The sequence below is a fragment of the Eleginops maclovinus genome, chromosome 11 (assembly GCF_036324505.1).
Source record: "Eleginops maclovinus isolate JMC-PN-2008 ecotype Puerto Natales chromosome 11, JC_Emac_rtc_rv5, whole genome shotgun sequence".
Taxonomy (NCBI): Eukaryota; Metazoa; Chordata; class Actinopteri; order Perciformes; family Eleginopidae; genus Eleginops; species Eleginops maclovinus.
In genome coordinates, this window is record NC_086359.1 from 17,412,351 (window position 1) to 17,437,913 (window position 25,563).

At 38.6% G+C, this 25,563-nt stretch overlaps 1 protein-coding gene across 5 annotated transcripts in view; it reads left to right on the plus strand.

Annotated features, from left to right (window-relative positions):
• Positions 1–267: 267 nt before the first annotated feature.
• Positions 268–25,563, plus strand: part of LOC134871657 (seizure protein 6 homolog) — a 92,197-nt gene continuing 66,901 nt past the window's right edge. For all 5 annotated transcript variants that reach the window (XR_010166722.1, XR_010166723.1, XM_063894457.1 and 2 more), the window contains exon 1: positions 268–571. Coding sequence is in view for 3 of the 5 variants with exons in the window: in XM_063894457.1 (XP_063750527.1) it covers positions 484–571 (88 nt within the window). In the remaining 2 variants the exon portion in view is untranslated. The remainder of the gene's footprint in view (positions 572–25,563) is intronic.

Here is a 25,563-nt window from a genome sequence, read left to right on the forward strand (position 1 = left end):
GAGTTAAAGAGGCAGTTGTTGTGACAGCTATGTTGATCGAAATAATAAATGCTTGGTAGAAAAATATTAAAACATTTAAAAATATTTAAAAGATAACTGTTTTTAGATAAAAACCCAAACAATGTGGAGGTAATCAAAGGAAATCCAGAGAGCTCGTTTTTAGGACTGGACGCTGTTCCCTGAGCTGACGCTAGGAGCTGTCCGCGGTGCTGAAGCCTCACCTCTCCTCTCCATGTGCCGCCTGCTCACACACGCTGGAATCTGCTGGCTGAGCGTCCAAATTAAAAAGGACCTCCGCATTTCACTTGATTATTCTCCGCTGTCTCCAATCCGGTTAGTGTAATAGAAGTGCAAAGGCAACCCGCGCGGCTCTCTTTGTGTCTTGCGCATTTCTCGCTTGCTTTTTTTGGTTAGAGCCCTGGAAGTATTGTTTCCCAGCACAAGGACGTAGGGAAGAGAAGAGCGACCTCGACTTTAGTAGACATGTGCGCGAGACAAGGCTGTCAATTGAAGACCTTTGTCGGGGTTTTGGTTCTCGTTTCGGCGGCCATGGTCAATATACATGGACAAGGTAAGAACTTGTGTCTAACCGTACTTTGTGGAGATCGTTCCTCCTGTCAAACTATACGAGGCAAAGCTGAGTGCAGGGCAATGGCACCGGGTTCACTTCTTCACGTCTCTCAGATCTACAAGTGTGCATGTTGCAGCACGCAAAATCTAAAAATCTTTATCAAGCTAACAAAAATACTGGCAACATTGCTGGTTAAAAAGTTGCAGATACTCCCGTTATTTATCTGTGCACATTCCTAACTGCTACTTTTTTATTCTAAGAGACAATCCTCCATCCAGTCATGATCATTTTGCACATTTTATTTGCAGTGAAAAAAATCGGATTTTTCCAAGAGTTTTGCGGTCTGGATCTTGGTGTTGATAAATGAGCTTCAAGTTTTCACAATTGTCACCTCTTTGTGTGTGTATATAAAAAAAGGTTGAACCATGGAATATTGCCTCAGACACCCTCTGGATAAACTTTTAATATTTAAACATTTTATTGTGTTACTTAACCCTTGAATTATGAAAACATGTTGAATCCTTTGGTAATGTATGGGGTCAATTTGTCTTGGGACATTATTGGGGTTTTAATAGTAGTACATACATAAAATGTATATGCACAAATCCTTAACATATATAATGTATCATCTATGTCAATTTTGAACATTATATATAACAGGTATTTTATAATGTTCTGCTACAACACATTTAACAGACAAGTACATGTTTTACATTGCTTCTTTCACTGCAAAATAACTTCAATATGTATATAAGAAGACCTTCAAGTTGCTTTAATATGAGTTAGTTACATAAGGGTTTACTGTCAATCACAAGTAACACAACCCCTTTTGAGATTGCTTTAACTGCACACACACATTTGGCTCCAGATCCAGCATTAAATTGAATAGCCAAAATAAAACTTTATGAGACAAATTAAACACTCTGAACCATATTCAACTGAATTTATATGAAACACGAACGCCGGAGAAAAACAGTCAGGAGGACTTGACTTGTTTTGGGCACGGAGGTCTGTGTGACAGACGGTGCTCGCTAATAAGACTCTAATCCTCAGGAATTGCTGAAGATTATTGACCAAGCTGTTTGACACAGTTGAGTGCTTGTGGGAAGCAGGCTACGGATTCATGCTCAGCAGCCTTGTCCTAATTATTCCTCTATTGTGCGACCGCCCTCTCTTTATCATTCTAACTATGCATTGTGTTGGTCTACCTATGTTTCCGCTTGTGTGCACAGTTTTACTATGACCCCCCCTCCCTTTCTGTAGGGATCTATATTGCTTTTTTTAAGGCAGTTGGACATAGACTGCCTCCAAACATTCAGAAAAAGTCTGTGCAGTTTGCAGAAATGAAATATAATAGATGTAAACTACTGAAGTAGGAACGCACAATATGGAGTTATTTCATGGATGATAACATAACAGATTATTTTAAAAAAATGTATAAAAGAAGTTCATCACCTGTAGTTTTTGCTTACTGGATGTGAGGAAAGGTTAAGGTGTAGGAAGTAAAGATGGAATATTTCATTTATTCCTTAACACAGAACTTGACATCACTTTTGTTAACATACCAAAGCTCTGTCTCTTCCAATGTTCATTATTTTTCATCAAAAACATTTCACCATCATTCTTTGGCTTTCAGCCTTTTAGAATTTTAACAAGATGCTTTAAAACTAATTGTCAAACAGACATCTCCATTCTAATGTATTAAATAGTAGATCATGTAATTATAAAGGCTTTATTAGAACAGGAAGCCTATTTTGCAGATACAACACAAAGATATGAAAAGGGTCGAGAAAGCTTTGGTACTTTAAGTGCATTTGTGTGAAGTAGGTTATTCTATTCTCTGCCTCTCATAGACTAATAAGCCAATCAGAAGTTTTGCATAGTATAACATAAATAAAATGCACCTATTTTAGACATATCAATATATTAGACATAAGCAATTTGGCGTCAAAATATGATCTCTTCAATATCTCTTTTGTATTAACAAAGGTTTTAAGTGTATAAAACCTCTGTTCTCTTTTGGGATTAATGAATGTTTATGCATGGTCCCTAAATAATAACACTTTAATAACATATCATGCGATTTGCAGCAACGGTAGAGTCTAAAGACTAAGATAATATTTACATCTGCACTTTATTATCTGATCAGTATTACATGTTGAACATGTAGTAAGAATAATAATTTTTACAATTTGGAGCTTTTGCTATGAAGGGTAATAATACACTTAACATCATCAGTTAATCCATGAATCATGTACTATTGTCAAACAGCTGTATAGCATTATTTCCTACATTGACTTTTGATGAAGTCTTTTATTCGAGGCTAGCTGTTTTACTGTTCAAATTAACACATTTATAGAGTGAAAAGTGAATGCTAACCAAAGCAATGAATGTGAGAATGAATTCAGATTACTGGGGCTGTTTCAGTCATCACATCTGAGTCCATCCAAAACCAATTCTGGACCAGTGCCTGATATAATGTTTTACACTATTAACAAACCATCTGCTGATCCATATCTAGTGGAGGAAAGCAGGAGCATCCCTGATAATTTAGATGTTCAACTTATCGTGAGGAAATTGCAAATCCAGTTATTTGTCATATACCCCCCCCCAGAAGACGTTATATATTGCTTAAATGTTTGAAGTGAACACAGACTGTACAGCAGAGCTTATAAAGTATATGGTGTGTGCATTTTCGAGTTTTATAAGAGTCACATTTGCGCATTACCCAATAACACACCTGCACAGCTTAAAACCCCAGGGAGAAGAAAAAGCACAGCGCACTATTTTTAGAGCAAAAACACAATTTAACAGCTTCCATTAGTGAATTCTGTGCCGTTGCTTAGCCAGCAAATGTTCCCTTCTTAGCAAATTCTCCAAGGCTGGCCATTTAAATTTTTGATTCTCGTGGTTTTGATGTTTTGCCATTGTCAGAAGTTTTCATTCTGTTGACTAGACATGCACAGAAACCCTTTGGGGTTTTCTTTAGAAGAGGTCTTAATCCCTCATTTGTGGCACAGCCTGTTGTTGTAGACTCACTTCCCAGTCTGTTACCGAGCAGGGAATACAAACACCCATCCGTTTCACTGTCAAGAGCACAGGAACTAGCGGATATTTTGCAAAACTCTTGGAACTGTGACATTATTTTTTCATCTTTAGTGTGCAAAATAAAAGCAATTTCTGAAGACAGTGCCATTTTCAGTGACAAATTCAGCATCACATTTTTTTTTAGGGGTCATTAAAATAACACAACTGATATTTTTCTAATTCTATCCAAGGTGCTTTGCTTCTTACTCTCTGTATTTGCCCTGCACGTTCAGTACACCTATGCGTCATTTGTGGCTTACTCTCATTTCTATTCTTTTAATTATAAACAGTATGTGAAATGTAACTTTAGTGAAGTGTTCAGGCATTGTCAAGGTATTTAAAAAACAATACCCTGTGTATCTTCACTCTATATCATGTAAACATCCAGACCTTAAACATGACATTGTCAGAATGTCAGAATAATATGCTATAAAAATGGTTTAAATACTTTTTACAGATCTTTTTTGGTAAAGCCTGCCCTGGACTTGGACAATTTTACATTCAGCTATTTCTTTCTTATTATGAGCATCAAACAGAGAGCAAACATTCAAATGACAAGAGCATGCAAGAAGTAATTACCCTCTGATTAGAAAATGGAATCACAGGACTGTAGGCATAAAGTTCATGACAGATGATGTTGCTTTTCAAATCAATTGGTGAAGCCCTCTATGCCTTTAATTTGTTTTCCCATTAATGAGAAGGAGAATAATTATAATAATGAGCATAACCTCTTAGTTATTTCTGAGCACCTTTAAAGGGGCCCTGTTCTGCTCATTTTCAGGTTTCATATTTGTATTTTGTGCCTCTAATGTGACATGTTCCATGCTTTAATGTTCAAAAACCTTTTTATTTTTCTCATACTGCCTGTGCTGCAGCATCTCTTTTCACCCTCTGTTTGAAACCAGAGCCCAGTCTGCTCTGATTGGTTAGCTGCCCAGCTCTGTTTTGATTAGTCAATCGCTTTGCTTAGCGATGTAACGCCCCTTAGCCTAGTGTGCAATGTGTGCTAGTAAATTAGGTGTTTAGGAGTGTTACTTCCAGAAGAGGAACTTTAGCCTTTGCAGACCATTTGCATCCACAAAAAACACAACACACTACAGCTCCTAAATCTTTCCCTTGTTTCAATTTGCATTTTTACTTTGCCTGGGCTCCAGCCTTTACGCATGTTATGTGAAAGTGGAAAAGGGACTCAGTAGCTGTGCAGAGTTTGAAGGATTTCTTAACCTTTAAAAAATGGTTTGTCATTCCAGATTCATGCTGTAGGATTCAGTTATGTGTTCCATCATCCTGTGATACAATCGTTCCAGCATCACAAATAAAATATGTGAAAAATAAAAAAAAGAGATGCTTTCTTTAATATTAAATCAAATTAGAATAGAAAGAGCTCTCTCTCCATGAGAATTCAAATGAAATCATAATGATTTTAATGCGTGAACTGGGATAAACGGGGCTGCCAATGCACAGCAACCAGCAAGTGTTTTAGGGATATGATTACCAAATTGTAACAAGTCACACTTAGCGCAAGAATGCTACAGGCCTTTAATTAACTCAATGCGATTCTCCGAGCGACATAGTGACAGAACTCGTTATGAACATTTAGTTGTACAGACAACCTGAAGGCAACAGCTTAAACTTGTCATAAAACGTATCAATCAAATTTACACTCAATAATGTTATCACACTACTGCTTTTACTTTTAGAGCACTGGGCCAAATTAAACATTTGGTCAAAACTGGTAAAGCAACACACTTCTTCCCAGTTCCTGCACAAAATCATTGTCTTAACAACAATGTTTTTTTGAGCAACTCAATAATAATTGAATTTTGCATCTAAATTAATTCATATGATAAAATCCTGACAGATTAAAAGGTAATCACGCATCCATTCAGTGTGGAGAGTTTTTGTTGGCCTCAGTGTGGCACTGGGAAGTTTTGCACAATTTAATGACATTCAGCGGAGCTTATTATCTTTACACTAACACATTATCTCCGCCTGTTAGCAATGATTTGCAGTGATAGGGGAGTTGGAGAAAGGGATGCTTTATGCATCCTAAAGCTCATTAAAATGAGTTATGATCTCCTCATGGTGACAGGGCGCTCCTTGACACGCCACTATTGGTTTCGGGAAGTTGTATTGTGAATCCTGTAACACTTAGATTTACAACATCTGACAAATGTTGTTCATTATTATGACACATTGCCAGTTGGATTGTAGAAAAACAACTATTTTACAATTTTTTTCTGAAACTCTATGATGCTGCTGTGGTATTGACTTGAGGTTATTATAAGAGGTGGTGCATATTTAATCTAACAGTACAGTTTTTGTTTTAACACCTGAGTGAAAACGTTCATGTTTCGAAAAACATTTTGTGTGTGCTCATTCAACTAAATAGTATTTACTCTTAATACTTTCTTATGATGACCATGACTTTCGACCCCTCAAAGTCTTCTACAGACGCGGTGGTGTCATAGAAAGTGTTACCAATCTCCTGGTTTGTCTTGCTTAAAACACTAGTTAGATTTGGTTGCCCAGCATTAGAGGGATTGCACAGTTTTGCCAGGATCATGGAAACAAGACATAATAATCTGGGCTAGGTTGTTGTGTTGAGTGACGTGCTTGAAAAATATGAACATCCTATAGTTCCAGGGGTGGTTACAGAAATCATTCAACACCTGTTTGTTGGATTGCCAGTGATTAACTTCATCAAGGGCTATTGAGCATCTGTGTGCTGTCATAATTAGTTTAACTTTCCCAAGGCCTGTCAATGGTAAATGAGAGTCATTATGCCAAAATGCCCCTCTTCAAGGCTTGGCGCCTGCCTGCCTCAGCCCCTCTCTGTGCCTGTCTCGCTCTCTTTCACTGCCTCCTAGGTGGAGCTCACAGCTTGGCTGAATGCGACTCATTTTCAACTCTTCATGTGCAAATGCCTCTCTCGCTCTGTGGGAAAATGTTCTATGCATCCTAATTTGAGTCATTGCCTCATAAATTTTCTTTTTCAATAGTGTGGAGCTTTATTTGTCGAAGGAAAAGGAGTTGTTTTTGAAAGGATCTTTTTGGATTTCCTCACTGTTTTTCTTGGAGCATTTCTTCATAAGATGGTGTTATCCTATAGAAAACAGAGCCTGGTGTTCTCTCTAAATCAGGCTGTACTTCAGCATAATCTACAGCTCAGTATTAAAATTCAAATTTGCAGAACATAAAGTGGACACATGATTTAGTTTTCTCCTGACTGTGTGGTCAAAATGCAGCATCAGCTTTAAAAAGTAGGGCAACCAGCTATGTTGTATGAATAAAGTAATATATATATATATATATATATATATATATATATATATATATATATATATATATATATATATATATATTTACCAGCTTCTTGGTCAGGTTCTTTTTCCTCCTCGCTGTTTAATGAAACATTTTGCATTTCATCTGAAGGAAGACTCAGACATGAGTCAGGTTGGCATTCATTTGCCCCCAAAGTAATTGAATATATTACTGCCCTTGTTCTGTTGTAACTAACTAATTAGTGAAACTTATTTTTTCCTCCAGCATAGAGAACATGTAAATAGGTTTTCTAATGTTTCACCTCCACAGTGCCCTTTTTTAGCATTATGTATATTTATGCATACTATTATTTATTTGCAAAGGCAGCAGGATTCTCAGATTTAAAAAAAATCCTCATATTCAGTGTTCATAGACAATGTTTTGTACCACATCGTAGGGCAGCAGAATTAAGCAATTATCAATTTTGATGCTGATTTTTAGCTTTCCACAAATAATCGAACACGATAGCTTTGATAATTATGTTTAAAATGTAGGTTACACTCAAAGAAGAAGGAAGTCCTGAAGGATTTGGTTGCAGTCTAGAGTAGAACAGTAATACACAACAGAGAGCCCAACAGAAATGGAAACTTGTTTATTCATTTTGACAGTTTTCGATGGACATGAAATTGGTTATTGTTTTTGGATAATTATGTGAGAGCTGTTCTCCAACAGCCTGTGATTTATTTCCACACAATCATCTCTTCTGAGATTTAAAGAAATACGTTTAAAATGAAATGTCAACATCTAGAGAAATATCCTTTGGGTCGGAGGAAGGCACCCAGAGCCGCTATGATTAGGAGCTCTTTGGGTCCAGCAGGGAGGGCAATGGACTCAAGAACTTGGGTGTGGGGGGGGTTATAAGCTTTGAATGTATTCCAATCACCCCTCTAGCGAAACCCTAACTGAAGCGACGTCTACTACTTTGTCAAGGCAATGCGTTGCTGCCTTTCTTCTACCTGCTTTGCCTTTGGCCTTGCGCCTTATCGATCCCACAGTCGTCTTCTGGAAAAAGAGTCGGCACGCTTTTCCTTCCCCTAGGCCAAGCCTCCTTTCGGCACCTTTCACGCTCCGCCTGGCCGTGTACACACCTCTCTAATCAGGACTGGCGTGTTTTGCGGCTGCAGTGGGGATGGCTCTCTGGAATGATTAGGCCTAGGGACAGCTCCAGCTCTCTTCCCCTCTTCTCCATGCCACATCCCATCTAGAAAGCATTTCATCTGTGGCCGTGGGAAGGCTTGTGTAGGGTCTGAGAGTGCCGGGTGAAAAGCAGCAGGTAATAGGCTGTGTAATGTGTTTGGGGGAGTAGTTTTAGTATTCACAGTTAGTGCTGACCTCTGGCAGGCTGAGCCACCCCCGCAGTAATTTCCTCTGAAAAGATGTAATTGAATTCATCAGGATGAGTAAACATATTATAAGTAGTGGGGAAAGATAACACTGTTGTGGATAGATCGAGGGAGGGGATAGTAACTCCATGAGTAATTGGAAATAGTCAAAGACAAACATAAGCGAAGAAAGTTTAAAGTATGCGGGGGAAAATATGTTTCATTTCTAGTTGTCTACTTTTCACTCAACATATGTTCTGTTTTAAGGACAAATGCTTTTTATGGCAAGCTGATCACAAATTACTTTGAATTCTTGACGTGGAGGTATCATCTAAAATCTTACAGCTGATGACTTCAGTCCAGACAGTACAGACACAATGTTACCCTGAGCTTCTTGCTCTGTAGCAAGATGTATGGAAATGATGTCCTAGAGGACCTTGTGTATAATTTAGAGGTTTTACATCGACCGCCATCTTCAAAATATCGAACATTGTCAGTGCAGGCGCCTGCTTGGGGCCCGGGCAATTGTCTGTCAGTTATAAGGCAGTCCCCTGCTTCGGCTTCTCTCCGGGTGATGGAGAGTCGGCTCATTGTGGCCGTTCTCATCTGTCAAAGCTGCGAGCAGCCTTTAAAAAGAATATTCGCCCTTAAGAATGGATTACTTAGCAGGGAACAGCTGGAGCACTGCTAGTCCACGTCATTGATTGCTGGACTATATCTTTTAGTGTAAAGACCTGGTCCATGCAATTCTGACATTTCTTCATAGTGGGTAAAAGAGATGGGGGTGTGATGTTTAGAAGTTTCCTATTGATGTAGGAAAAGATTGTTAAGCCTTTGACAGGGACATAATGCAACTCATTATTTTCAATCCTCCTAGTTTTAGGTTCCCCTCTAGATAATAAAAACAGCCTGACATCTGTAATATCTCAAAGATATAAAATATATTTACTAGAACAATTGGCAATTGTATTGAAGTCTATACAACAAATGACAATATTATAAGTACTACTCACATCAGCATTTTCTCGACAACTTTATGGACTTGATCAATAGTTTCCTTCAATACAGTAAGATGTTCGTTTTGTAAGGGGCCCATTAGGATTAAAACAATTGAGTATAAAGCAGTATATGTCTTATGGCGTGGCTACCTTGACAGCTTTAACCCTTTCACAATGTGTTTTTTAAGTTGATGTAAGGTAATCTTAAATATTGAACTCCTAAAAATGTCTTTTTCAGTGTTGTTCAAAAAACAATGTGCAAAGGCAAAAACAGTCTGTGCTACCAACATTCATAGCTGACTGAGGATGAAACCTGCATACTTTACTGCTCCCTTCTTTAGCACCATGAGGTTGATGTCTCATTTTTAGTGCAACTGCTTTGAGAAAATACCGCAGGATTTAATTGAACAAATGTGTCAGTGTTGGGATAATAAGCTGAACTTAGATAGTGACTATGGTCAAACTTGCCCACATTCAGCATATTAGAATCATCATTAAGAAGTATTTGAATCTGGGGAGTTACTATCCTAATAGGATTTGTATTATAGGAGATTTACATGAATGATAAGCATTAGCACAGGTTAAGCTGTAAAACTACATTACATTACATGTTCTGCTTTATTTACTAGAACTGTTATTTTCAGAAATAAATACGTATATAACAATACGGAAAGACTGAAGTCTAGTCGGTGCCCCACCGACCACCCCGTGTTTTAGATGCCCAGCTTGTTGGCGATGGTCATGAGCACTTTGATTGTGCTTGGAAATAGATTCTGCTGTGCGTATTTAGACGTGTTAGTGTGTGTGCTTATATTGTCTACTGTCAGCAGCACATCTCGGATTCCTCCTGGTTGTTCTTGGGTGATTTCCCATTGGCCCAAAAGAGGGCATGATATATATGTTAATTATAAAAGACATCTATAATTATTGAAGCCTCTTAAACAAAAACTAAAAAGGGACAGAGAAATATGATTTTAAATTAAGAATCTTAAACGCAATTCACCAGCTTCGGGAGGAGCTTGTATTCAATCCATGAATTGGCTGGGTGTGCTTTCAAGGATTAAATCTGAATTACGAAGGCAAACCGAGAAAGGGATTTCTCACTGAGGTTGATGATCCTCCCCAAACACTGGACCTTTTACTGGCCTTTCACTTATTTGCATGGTAAACGTATACGGTGGAAGTTGAATGTTTTATTCCTATAGAAAATCCCAGTGATTCTCTCAATAATAAAAGATTAAAGATCATTCCTTTGTCAAACATGAACTGTAAAGTTGGAGTAAATTAACCACAAGCCAACAAACTTAATGTGAATATGTTGATAATAAGTTAGTGTTGTTACAGTGACAGTTGCCCTATTATGCTCATTTTCAGGTATGTGTAGATGCTTTAATGCTCAGATAAGTATTTATTTATCTTATACTGCCTGTGTTGCAGCACCTTTTTTTCCCCCTCTGTCTGAAACTGGAGCCCAGTCTGCTCTGATTGGTTAGCTATTGGACTCTGTTGGGATTGGTCAATCACTTTGAGAGGTCCCGCACCTTAGCCTATCTCTTACAATGTGCTGGAGCATTAGCCAATAGAAGCACAGAGGACATTTGGGATTTTAGCCTTTGTAAACCATTTACATGCACAAAAACATAAATACCACACTACAGGTATACGTGAAAACCCCCAAAAGCATAATTCGGCACCTTTGAACATTCGACTACAACATAATTTCCGAGATTACTATGTGACTACACTTTCCCTGTTTATAGAATTTTTTTAGATCTTCAGGGGTGCTTACCAACCTTTTTGCTGTTATTATAGAGTTCATCGAGTTACCAAGTAATGAACCATGTATCTGCAATGTATTAAAAGTCAGATGTTCACTGTGTAGCTTATCCGATTAAACACCTGCACAAACAGAAGCCACTTTAGATTGTGTCAGTGCGTTACCCTTCATACATGATTCGGTACAAATGATGTTAGTACTGTATCCGTGATATGAAGCCTGGAGAGTAAAATCGTTTCATAGCTTTGAGTAATCACAACTGCATCTTGAAACTTCCACATTTATGACCAAGAAAAAAAAAAGAATAATAACTTCTCCACAAAAGCAAAAGCAGACGCAGTTGACACATTTTTGAACCCAATCTTTCCGACAACAAGCCGTAGGACAAAGGTAGAAAGGTTTTTCATATTGGAGAAACTTAACCATAAACCTGCAATAACATAGGAATTCACATGTAATACAAACTGAAATACAGGAAACAAACATGTAGGATGGCAGGAAAAACAGATAAGGGAAGGGGGAAAAGTAAGGCTATCTGACAAACACAGATCGTAATGAGGCGCAGCTGTTGGTTAGATGAGCCACAGGTGTGCGGGACATGGAAACAACAGGTGTTGGACAGGTGACGCCTTAGACCTTTTTCCGCAGTCACTTTGGTATGTCACAGCAGAAAAAGCACATGGAAATACTTGAACATTAATAATGGCTTGATTCCATTTACATTTCTTCAGTTCCAGGATTTGGTGTCATGTATTCTTGCTCTTTGTAAAGGTTTTCTGGGACACTTGAAAAAAACACCATCTTTCATGTAATTAGTAACACATGTATGAATCAGAATCAGAATCCCATTATGGGTCCCACAGAGGGGAAATTTAAATTTGAATCAGCAGCAACAGAGCCATAGACAGCTTTACAAAACAAAATATGCATGTATGTGAATTTGGATTTTCTTTGCCTCGAAACAAACCACAACCACTATTTGCGAGAAGTTTAAATAAAGAGAATGGTTAAAAAATGATGTCAAGGAGCCACTCCTATCAATGAATCATGTGAACAACTTTCCAATCAAAAAATCAGGAAAAGGGAAATGACTACAAGTTCCCTAAGAATGAAGGACTGCCACAGGTTTAATAGCTAGCCTGGAGGTCATTAAATACAACAAAAATACTTTATGTTACCCGCGTTGATGGTTCCCATAAACATCATGCGGTTCAATTGTTGTGTGTAAGTAGTCAGACAACTGTTTCTGAATAGGCCTTCAGTTTGCAAGTAATCCTAACCCTAAATCTGAGAGGCGTTCCATTGTAGTTTTTCTAAAAGGAGGTTGTACATTCCAACCACCAAGTTGTTTAAATGCTAAATACATTTTAATGGTCCACCAAAATGGTAGATGAGTCCCCGTATTGTAACCGTGAACAGACTTTTGTCTTCTAATAAAAGTACACATAAAGAAATAGAAGCAGAGGAAGAATAGAAAAAGAGGAAAGTGATTACAAGCACTGATGTCCCCACGTTATCAGTTTAACCTTTGATGGAAAAGTGTGCCACTAAACCATCAATTATTCTGTTCGCTGATTATGAATCTTAAAATGTATCAACGTACAAAAGGTGATGGATATTTAATGGGTGGATAAATCACTGTTAACATATACGTGAGGTATGCTTGATGATAATACATGCTTCGTCTGAAACCATCATTTCCTATTATGACAACAATCAACTGACCTAGGATTCAGCTGGAGTGGACATGCCATCATTTTTGTGTCCAACATGGGCCAGTCTTTTTACTGAAGCAGGGCAAGAACATCTTGAACTGTAACAGGTCGATTCTACAACAATAAGATCATTATCTTTTTCTATCACAGCATGTACTCTAGAGCAGAATCTAGAAAGGGAAACTCAGATCCAACTCGCTGTGAGGTACTGCTCCTTGCCGTGCTGCCTTAAAATACGCCTGTTTCAAAGAACTGATGATTTTCTCTCTGGCCTTATTTGTAGAAGAAGAGATTCCACGTGTCTCCCCTTAATAGAGTGTATATTTGTTCATTACTGGTTTTAAGAGGCGGCCTGAATAGAACCAAAGAAAAGCGCCAAATACTTATCCTTTATAGGTGATGCGCTCTATGCTGGCTTCCAGTGTTTTCTTCTTTCCCCCTATAACTCATCTCCGGTTGCGTGTTCTGCTTGAAAAAAACCCCAGATGTTTATCAGGAAGCAGCCTCAGGAAAACCAAAGAATCTTTCGCTTGTAACATCACCAAGGGTCATTTTTCTTTAAGCAAGTGGCCGTGCTGCTATAAACCACTCTCCCGCTTCTTCAGTTTTTCTACATTTCTCTTATTGCGCTGTGAATGAAATGTTCTGCTACATCCTGTGTTTTTTCACAGGGACAGAATTGGTGAATTTGCAACGCATGAGGACAGCTGTTGAAACAATGACTCGGTTAGACTCTTCAGTAGAAGCTGACTGTCTGTCATTATCTCGTGTGACGCAGATTTTCTTGGCGTCAGGATGTTTTAAAAAATGAGTTTCTCATTTCTTTCACACTGAATTCATAGTACAACTAAGGGAACATGTATAGCATTAAAATTGCAGATTTCACATCGAGGGGTGTTCAACATCTTCAATAAGATCACAGCTGTGAGGGTATATCCTGTGTTTTCACGGGAAAGATTATGCCTCGGCTAGACCAAGGGAGCAGGTTATAAACATTTTTCATGGCGGGTGCGAAAGTGAGAGCAGAGTTACAGAGATAGGGGGAGAAAATGAAAGCAAAGTAGCGGGGAATCTTCTCCCTTTCTATTTGTATTAGGGAAAACATTAGATACAGCACTTGGTCGATGCTTTTATCTAGAGTGCCTTAACAAAACCACAAGAGCAAAAAGGATCCAGCAGGGCTCAAAAGCCTGCCTCTGAAGATGTTAATATTCATCAGTTTTCTTTTGGAGCATCTTAAAAGATCCTGAGCGGACAGATGTCATGTCTTTTCATGCATAGGTGTACAAAATAAGGATGTCTATGTCGGTGACCTTTTCTGGTTGAAGGTGACTGACTTGTGTTTACTTATCGTACGTCCTTTTCCAAGTAGTCTCATCTGGTGAGTAAACAAATCTAGACTAGGTTCTAGCAAGGCTGGAAAAAAAATTCTCATCAGAGTAGTGCACCACTTGGCTCCAGTGCAATTACCTTCTGTAAATGAAGCTCAGTCTGTCCTGTGAGTCGCTCACACTGTGCAGGCGCTTTGCACATACACTGTGTCAACAAAGCAGCACGGGCCTCTGTTTGGATGGTGCGAGGCTGTTTACCTTTGTTGCTGTGTGGATTGATGAGGTGGCCCAGGCACAGGCAGGGGCATGATGTGAATAGTTGGAGTATTACTGTGAAAAGAGGTGTTTCCTCCTCGGAGGCGGCTAACTGAGTTTGACAAAGCTGTTTCTGCTGAGATGCTATAGGGACGCTCACTGGCCCCGCTCCAGGAGCTCCGGCTCTGTATGTGGATGCACATTTGAGCTAGTGATGAAAGGTAATGCGGAGGTAGGAGGGAGGAGGCAGCTCCCAGTAACATAGTTTAAGTAGTGCGAGTCAGCCTATGGTGTGTTTAATGTTTCAGCAGCGTGGAGAGAATACAAAAAACAAGATAAAGCATGGTCTGACTTCCAGGGAGCGTTATTGGATTTAAAGGTCTGTGTCTGTGATATGTTATTATAATAGAGATATCTGTTTTGTCTCAGATAGAATAATAGTTTTAGAAAAGATATTGATATTGGTTTGATTTTTTTTTAAACTGCGCAAACAAAAAAGGGGGGATTCAAAACTGCAAGAGATTTCTTTATTATTGCTAAGGTATGTTTTTTAACACCAACAAATCTTCCAATTTTTGAAATGTTCAGATTTTTAGGCTGACAAATCCATTAAAGCAAATTGAAGAAAGTACAATGGAAACAGATTATGCAAATAAATGATGGTGTACTTAATTTAAATTACTTCAATGTCCATTGAAGCTTATGCTCTGTTGAAATATTACAAAAAAGGGGCAGATACAATTGTCACGGCAATGCTCCTCACAGATTTAAGTCAAGTGTATTTCTACAGCACATTTAAAACAACCTCAGTTGACCAAAGTGCTTTCCAGATTTAAAATAAGACAATCAGCAATCAAGAAAAGACAAAAGACATAATTGTATAGGCTACAGGTAAAAACAGATAAAAAGAAAACAAATACAATAAAAGCAGCAATAACTTTCTTCAGAACGATACAGGAAAAAACAACGACAATGTCGTGTTACCAATATACATAGTGTGTTGTCTTATGCACCTTTTTCTGTTTTCCGACTGGATATGTGAAGGAACTCTTTCTAATCTCAGTAGTTGATTGCATTCATTTTAATTTTAGTTTTGCCTATCTATTCAAAATGCGGTTAAAATGTAAACTTGGCCTTCATTTAGATTATAGTTTGGCTATTGTTGACCGTGATTTAACTCTAGCAAGTTGATTTCTTCTTCTTTCCTCTGGCTACAATATATTTTCTTTGAATCTATTATTCTCTTGTTAGAGTTTTGCTCAATCCTGCCTTTGGTGTTTTGGGATAGCCCATTTGGATGGCATATAGCCATTCCTATGGCTTTTATAGGGGACAAACCATTATGTGATTTCTACACAGCTCCAAGCAAATTGGATTAAAGGTCTGCTGTGATTTTAGAGTCACTCTATTCTGCAGCCTTCCCTTTCATTGTCTGTATGTGCACGCTCTTTCTCTACATCCCTTTGCCATTAGCAAGCATGCTCTGTCCTTCATTTTCAACTCTGGACAAACTTAACTGCAGACGCTTCATGTTTACTGCACTTAACTGTAAATGAAAGTACAGATAAGAGAAAGGTTTCACGCCAGCTGGATTCAACCTTTAATCCAATGGGATTTGCAAATCCACATATCCTTTCACAGCACAATCCAGCCTGTCCAAACTGATTATGAAAACAAATGAGAGAACATATTTGAAGATCAAACTGATTCCGACGCCGCTCGTCTGCTGTTACAGCAGCTCCTACTCACATCTGAGTAATTTCCTCTATACTTCTTTATAATTTGCATGCCCTTTCTTATAGGGTTTTAGTTTTTTTTGTATCTTCACTTTTGCTCTAACTGTTTGCTTCACGTTTAATGTACATTTTCCCTCTGTGTGACGAATAAAGGTTTTCTGATTCTGAAAGCTTTTACTTCCAGTAATTTGCCCCTCTGTGCTACAGAGCGCTATATCTACAGAGATAAAATGGCCACAGATTATGAAACAAGTCAAAATGATTATTTTTTAACTATTTTTATTATCTGCCTAATAAGAAATAGTTTATTAATAATGCATTTTTATTTGAAAATGAAGTATCATGACCCTATTACAAGAGTATATTTTGTTCTCATTCACTTCAACTCAATGAAAAATGACGATGGCCGGTGGGCAAACGTTTAACAATATCCCAAAACCCTTCCATTAGGAGATACGTGCTGCAGTTTCAAAAAATGTGCAAATAAAAAAAAGACAAATGTGAAAAAACACAACACAACAAGTTATAATCCCCTAATGTCAACAAGCGCTCCAGTCCCAGCTGTGTGCATAACCTTTTATTGTCCCCGTTTCTGTTGTGTGTTTTACCTTCTCACAGCATTTCGTTTGTGCAGTGTTTTCAGTTAACGCTTCACATGTTTCTTCTCGTTGGGGATGTATTCTAAATGCTGCACGTGTTGTCAAGTTGGTGAAGATTTTTCTTCATTTGCATGTGTTTTGGCACATTTGTGTTTTTAAATTTACTTCATTATTGAATGTGCTGTGCGTTTCTGTGAGTGTAAGTGTTTTGGGCCAATGTAAGGTGTTTGAACGGTTTGTCCACCGCAATAAATAGCCTTACATTTTATTTTACTCTATTGCATGGCAAATTATATGAACAGCTGGTTATTCTCTGTCTTATACAAATGCAATATGCAAGGGAGCAGTAAATCCTGTATTGATTAACTTTCTTGAGAAGCTAAACATGGATGCAGTAGTCTAGCCTGTTATTGATAAATGACCTTAATATTTGATTAACATTTTCCACTGTTAATTAAAACTAAAACTAAAGCAGACAAGGCAAATTGACGATAGCAGCTATCAAAAGTCTTCTTTCTTTAAAAATGGTTTTAGACCAAAAACAGTCTGAGACAATTATTGAACAAGACACACACTTACAGGAGAAGCTCAGAGGTGTCATATTCACCCTATTCATTGACTCGTGAATGGATCCTCAGAATAGAAGTGTTTAATAGATCTTCTGGGAAGAAAAATCTTGTTTCTATGGTAATATGGGTGCGGATTGTTCGCTTGCAGTAAGTAATCCCACAAAGAAATTTTACTTGAAATACGGTGAAAACAGACAATTTAAAAACGAGTACAGTCCCTGAATTGAGACATTTCATCAAGGCTGAAAAACAGAGTGGCATAATAATAATAATAGTAATAACAATAATAACAATAACAACAACAATAATAATAACAATAATCATAATCATAATAATCATAATCATAATACACCTCTAAAAGAAGTCTTGAATGATTGTTGGGAATGGAGTGGCACAACGGGATAGAACAGAAAAGGTTCAATGCGGGAACACGACTGCGCACACGAACAGACAGCTCTGCCATTACGCAAATGGATCTTGAAAGGCACTTCATTGTGTTTGCTCTTTGTCTCGGGCCTTCTGAGGATTTTGTGAGCTCGAAGACAAACCGCCCCTTGATCTGAAAGCCTTGAATCTCGTAGAAGATATATCAAAGCCTGTGCCTTCTCCCAGAGATGCTTCCGTTAGAGTCGGGGAGGAGATTGAGCGAAGGAAGGGAAGATAAAGGAGGGCAAAGTTTGTGCCTGTGTGCCTGTGTACTCAGTGTGTGTAATTAGGGTTGTTTTCTGGTAAATTTGTAGGAGGGGAGATAGATTGGCCGAGAAAAACAGCAGAACAAAAAACAACGTTCTAGCTCGGCTTCGGATACAAAAGCACCACAGTCCAATCTGTTCATGAGGCAAAATAGGGCCAGCCAAATGATGTGTGGACTGGAAAACATAATGTTATCAAAAGTGTTTCTAGTAGGGGGGCTTGTCTTAAGCTAAAGTTATTGTGGATTAAAACACAGACACCTTAAGAGATTGCATTTGAATGTATTTAGCTGTATCAGCGGAAGCACAAAAACATTGCAGTGCATTTTTGTACAACTTTTCAGCGATGAAGAAACCCAGTTGGCACGGGTTGAGACTATTTTCAATAAAGCATTCAGACCCTTGCAGGTTCTTGGCTGTGTTCTGTGTTCAGTTAATGATTAAGCAGAAAAAGCTGTCCTTCTGGCCTTTATTTGAAACACTTCCTGTGAGAAAAGCTTCTTAAATTAATTATGTTTGCCTAATGAATAATTAAGTCAGGGGAAAGATAATTTGGTGTTACGCGGCGAGCCAGACCATTGTGCATGCAGAGGAACCGGTGCTCTGTGTGCCTGGATGATTTCACATTGGGAGTGTGAAATGAGAATTAGCAAACAATTTGCCTCCTGTTACATTCTTCACCATGACTAAAACATCACTGCTGATTATGTCTTGACAAGTGTCAATACTGCACGCCTGTTTGTTAACTGTACCAGAGACAGGTTGCTTATGAGGTTCCATTGTTGTGGTTATTAAATGATGCAGTGTTATTGATTCGCAGTTTGAATGAAAGCAGATAACCAAAGCTATTGTGTTCTGGTGTATTGTCTCAAAAGTTAAAACAAAATTGAAGTACGGCTTTAATGACAGGAGACATAAACGGATGTTAATAACATGTTTTTTATTACGCTGTCAGGATAGAGAATGAGCCACAGGAGAAGACATTTTAATTTTCCAAGTCACGCTAGTAGTTTTCTTTCAAAATTGAAAGTGTTGTTCCCCATTTAACAATCCATTCTATTTGTATTGTATAATTATATAAAACCATTTATGTAGAAAATTGTTTTTTTTTCCCTCTCCTTACTCCACCTAAGCATACTCTTTACCTTTTACTGACTTTTTGTTTAATTGGCGATACATAACCCCAAATGTCACATGTATTTTTTATTAAAGGTAATAAATTCTTTATTAATGTAATTGATATCTCAGTGAAGGACGGCTTTCGCCCATTTATATAAGGCATTTTCAACATGCTTTAAATACGTTCTAATCTGCTTATAACACTGTATACCTGTTATACCTATATAATTTATGGTCATTTATTTCTCTGAGGATCATTGTGTATCTTAATTTGTATTTCATATTAATATACGTTTACGCACAAAAACGGTCAAATTATAGGTCAATTTAAATGGCAATGGTTTGCTTTAATTAAAATAAAAAACAACAATTATTTTATTTAAAATGTCAGTGAGTTAATGAACATTATGAATATTTATGATATAACTTATTCAATATTAAAGCTATATGATATGTTATAGCTACTGTTTAAAGCATAACACCAGTCTATGAGTGCTCATAACCCGAGCACTATACGAACATTATATGGCATTTGGTATGTTTATAATGGTTTAAATGCATTGCATAGCGTTGATACATTGCCTTATTGGATCCAACTGTGTTTGTGTGTCTGCTGACAAATAAACACACCTAGCTTAAATACATTGAAACAGGACAAACACCAGAGACAGTTTGAGTTTAGATGCCCCTAGTGATTTATAGGCTCTATGAGTCACTCACGGAGAAAGACAGACAGACAGACAGACAGACAGACAGACAGACAGACACACACACACACACACACACACACACACACACACACACACACACACACACACACACACACACACACACACACACACGCACACACACACAAACGCACACACACAACCCCCCTTTCTATCTCCTTGTCTCTTCCTCTCCCCCTCTTTGTCCCTCCCTGGTTACAAACACTTGCCAAGAAATCATTGGCTCAACAGGGAAAGGGCAAATCCTCTTCAGCCAATTTAAATTCTCCTGAGCACATGGTGCCGACTATTCCAAACTAATTAATAGACATGTCATGAATAAAAAACACTTTGATTATGAAAAGAGGTTGCCCTCTGCCTCCTTTTAGGCTTGTCATTAGTATGAGGACACATGTGGTGAATAGCTGGAGTGCAGGTACCGGCAGCCCGAGACAGCCGCAGATGCCCCCTCTTGATTAAATTTCTTTCTCTGCATGTTTTATTCAGGGCTGGCTGCATGGACCCAATGCCACCGTCTCTGATTAGCTATACCTGTGTACCGACAGGAGAGCCAGGGCCAGTGGGAGCAAGAGGGCAAGGCCTATTCAAAGGGCAGGACACAAGACATGTGACCCTTTAGCCCTCACTCTCACTCCCAGTGCCCTCCATCAGCCAGGACCCTGCTGCTCTCTTTATCAAAGTGACATACAGGACAGATATTCCTATAGCACTTGCTTAGTTTTATTTATGTAGCAGCCCTGCACTGTGAGCATGTGGCACATTCAGTAGTTCTCCTGAGGTTGGACATACAGTCGTTCTTAGGAAGCAGTGGGAGATTGTCAGCCTATCATGACCAAATTATGTATGGTTTTGATTATTGTATAGTATTTGCAAACACACTCACACCAGGTGCTTCTCTCATTTATGAGTAACACATTAATTTAATGGTTTACAAATTAGTTGAATATCAAATTATTTGTAAATGAGACAGGAATAATTGACCAATGCACCACCATATTAGTTTTAAAACAATTGCAACTTGGGATAAAACAAGTACATACTATTATGCGTTAAAATCCTTTTATAGCACTGTTTTAAATCTATTAAAAAAACACTTCCAATATATATAAACCTTTAAAACAGTAAACCAAAGACATTATAAAGTATTTGGAAGTTGTATCTAGTCACAATCGACATTTTAGAATTAGTGATATATTAAATACTGCTTTATTCACTTCACTTAGCAAACATTGACCACTGATAGAGACTTTATAACCTGCTTATAATGTTTTATATCAGACTGTGCCTTAGTCGATAATGCATTATTTGAAAAATGTATCATTTATTACAACTTTGGGAGTTATTATTACATCATAACACACAAAAGATGATGAATCCAGGACTATAAGCAGATTGTAATGTATTATATCTCTAATGATTATGCATTATAGACTTAAACGTCACAGAAAGTAATACCCTTTTGAGTTAAAATGTTAACATCCCAAATAATACATACTTTTTCTTTTTTATTTCATACTGCTGAAATGCTGTAAGAGTACTTTTACTTAAACCTACTTTATAAATATGTATCAGTAATTCTGGCACAGTAGAGAACGTTTGGTTGGGATGATAGTTTCCACCGGGGACCTCACATCATACATGACTATGCTTAGTTAAGATTGACTGACATGTGTTGAGCTGTTAGTGTTACACTCCACTGCTTTATTGATTTTGTGGTACTACAGCAGCATCTTAGAGATGTACATGGTCTCCAGGCAGTTATAGATGGCTCTGTGGTGCCTTATGTTACACTGCAAAGAGGTTCTGGCTGTCAACATGTGGTCCTATCAGCCCAACTGATTCGTCCCAAAGGGGAGCCGGACCTCCTGCAGGAACCATCTGTAGCCCCGACAAGGCTATCCATCATCCTCACTGCAGTGCTCAATTTAGGGTTCTTGCACAGACAGCTTCAGGCAGCAGTGAACAGCTTTACATGTACGCGTCGGTAATGAGAGCCCTAGAAACCTGGCTAGTGGCTCTCAAAGCCAGCCTAAGGGCTGTAGAGAATCAATGAGTCAATCCCTGAGGCTAAACCCACACCCATCTTTCACGGTTGTTCCAAATGTTAGTTTCTTGACTGTGTGTCTCATTGTGGAGGCTGCAACTCGAAATTAAGTGAAGAAAAACACGATTGGTGTGTCTGGTAACATACAGCTGCCACTTCTAGGTCAGTGATTCTCAAACAGGGAGTGCTATAGGGTCTCTTAAAGGGATATATTCCACTGTTCCTCCATACAGTAAATGTTCTCTACTGATGAATCATATAGCAAAAGTGTAAGTGAAAATTCTGGCTTAAAACAACCCTGAATATGAATGTGTGTTTTGCTCTGGGGCCTTGAGTGTATCAAATTTAACAACACTGGTCCAAACATCCATTAGTGCTCTTGAGTATTTTGATCATAGTATACTTCTCCTCCAGACACCCCAGCATCATATTTATTACGCAAATGGTTGATGTTGCTGTAGACTCCAGAGGAAGTTTACATTTTATTTTACCAGGTGTGTTGACTTAAAGCTCATGTTTATTTACACCCTTGGGGCAAAAGTTGTAAGGAAATGGGGGGGTTATGAGCAATTCATGAAAGGAGGTTCACTCATGCTTGAGGGCTTGCCTGCTGCAAATAGAGGAAAGAGCTTTTAATTAATTTCCACTGCTCAGGCTTTCCAATCAACCTCCAGTCGTAAGCCTGCTTTCTTAACCCTACAGGCTTCCACTGCCCCATTGCTAGGAAACATTTAGGTCAAACAACCAGCCCTGCCTTTAATGCCAAATAGAAACAAGAAACCTTCTCTGAGTATTCATGCCATGGTTGAGGGTTGTTATCTTTTACAGTTGCCCCAGTTGTGTTTGGTGTCGCACTGAGAATGTGTTTATCCTAATGGTTGTCTGGGCCACTGCATCCTTATATCCTAGTGAAAGCTTGTATTAGACAGATTCCCGCATTGCCTGGTTTCAAAGCCTTTTGGTGATGCGTTCAGGATCAGTCCGGCAGGTTGTGTAAGTAGAATCCATTTTGTGTCAGTTAATTCCATCAGGCTCAGCTGACTGCTGCATGCTGACGCTGCTCTCAGAGGCCACAGGGCTTTGGAGGGAGAAGATAGAAGAAGGATCCTCTTGGCGAGAGGGGGGGGTTGAAAATGTCATGGCCCGTTACCCTGGCCAGATGAGGCCGTGTCACGCAACAACTTGGCGGCTCAAGACACGACAGTTGTGGCTTATCATATGTAAGCTTGGGGAAGGAGGCCAGTGGGCATTCACAAATGTCTTGCTGTCATTTTGAGTCCTCATCTCTACATTACAAATCTCATATATCATGCTGGTGTGCTGAGCTCTCACGCAGTTTGCAATAATCACATAGCTCGGTTGGCGACATCTAAATACCTCTCCTACAGGTTCCCAATTCCTCATGAAACTTTTTTCTAGACCACATACAAAAAGTGTAAGCAGTACATAACCTACAGTGTACTGTTTGAAGGCCAAGCCAGCAAGGCGAATACCTTATCATCTTTCCATGCCAAACATCATTCCTTCCCTGTTGCACATTACTGCAACAAACTCAAAAACCTTAAGTTGTAAGATGTAGGATTGGGAGAATAAGCCAAACCTAGTATCTTGAAACATTACAGGTAAATAGCATCGGCTTATTCTGCACATATTCTAGCTCCCACTTCATAACTTCGAGGTTGTGTCAGGAGAAGTAAAACAATCCTCTTGAGCCTACAGTTAGTGCATGAACATGGACAAACTTGTACAACTTTGGATAATACATAGGAAGAGTTATCTTCCCTTTGAGTGTGAAAACAAATCATATTAAGTCAGGATTATTTCTATATCTAGTCAATTCTGCAGTAGCTCAAGTCATGTATTAGTGTGTTGTTCTGCTTTTAATTCAACCACATTGATTATATCGCTCCATTACAGTTTGAGGTACATACGCTTTTTTCAAGATAACTCAGAACTATATTATGTGGCAACCTCCTCATAAAAGAATTGGATGTCACCCAAAGTCAAAGTTCCCACAACATCAATTCAATTTATAAAAAATACAGAAACCTATCTCAAAGAAAAACCTGTTCATCAAGCAAATTGATGATGTCACTAATGGAAGTCATCCTCTTTGTACAAAAGTTATAAGTGAAACGTTAAACATGAACACTAACCCTATAATGGTGGAGGCTGTAGTGCTGAGAGATCAGTTGGTTATGGTTTTTGGTTTAAATTTGGCGTCAGGGTTTGGGTTAGTGTCGGGGTTAATGTTGGGGTGTGCAATAAAACACTTGGATGTCTGAGGGTGGGAATTTAAACTGGGAAGATTGCAAACTCGTACATTTCTGGGAGGCAAAATGCAAAGTGGCACAATACAATAACCTGGAGTAACATGAAAGCAATTAAATAGATTTTAGAGAAAATAACCCAAGGGTTTGTTTGTGCAAAACAAGACTTTGCCCTAATATATTCTACTGTTTCAGGTTTTCTGTAGGTACCACAGTGGTAGATATATTAGGATGGTTGTGTATGGAGTGTTTTGAAACCAGTTCTAATCGTTTTCTCTCACCGTGTTTATTTCACAAGAATTACTCTGTTGATGTTTTTGTTTCTATTCTTAGACAGACATGCCTCCAGAGGGGCCCTTGGTTTTATTTTGATCACGCGAGAACGTATCCTGAGTTTTGCAGTAATGATCCCCATCCTCCATATCTGCAAGATTGGCAGCAAGACTCCCTGCAGACAAACGGCTTGTCAAAGTTTTGGAAATTAAAGGGAACACCTCAACAATGCAGATATATGGAAAGCTTTACTCAAAGCAATAATAATACCTTCAGAGTTCTCCTACAACATATCAGTTCAGACAAAGGTGTTATGTGTTCAGCTTGATGAGTTCTGCAGTTACACAATCCCACATATTTGCTCAAAGCAGCCGCAGTATATTTTTGCCATGCAGAGAATCATTTGGAAATTGACTGTCAATCCAAAGTTTTGAGCGCCTCATTTTTGAAAACAGGATTTCATTCACCAGCTAAATAAATACATTCTGAATTTCTCACACTTAAATGTCGTGGGTGTATGTGTTCATTCTGGGTATATCTGAGTCTTGGAATGGTGCGTGGTTGAGCATGTGGCCGAAGGACTGTCACTAATAACAGAAATTATCATTCTGTAGATTAACATATGGAGATGGCGGGCTGTGAAATTGTCTTGAGGCTGTGAAATCAAAGGCTCTGCCCACTGAGGTGATAGCTCCGGTTGTCTGGGGGGTGAGGCATTCAGCACTGTATGTGTGTTTACTGCAATTCAATTAGTGCCCTTGATCATCTTCTTTAGCAAGTCTGATGTGGTGTGACTTTGCCATCCAGGCGATGAGACACCGGCTCAATCTTAGAGAGATGTTTGATTTATTTGTTCATTAGGAACTCTCTCTGCAGACTCAGACCTTTCATCAATCCCTGTTCACCCTCAACAAGCACAATCAACTGACGTTCCATTTCATAGCCGAAGGGAAATAAGATAAACATCGCCATGCATCATAACCATTAATAAGGCTGTCCCCCCGCCAAAATGTTCAACTAACCCGTAGCTTGGTAATCCCATCTAAAGTGGATTAAATATTAAATAGTTTGGCGTGTGTGAGGAAGGAGAGCAGGCTAGTGAATGCCAGGAGGATTAAGTTGGAGCAGATATAGTGCGGCAAGAGTAGCATGC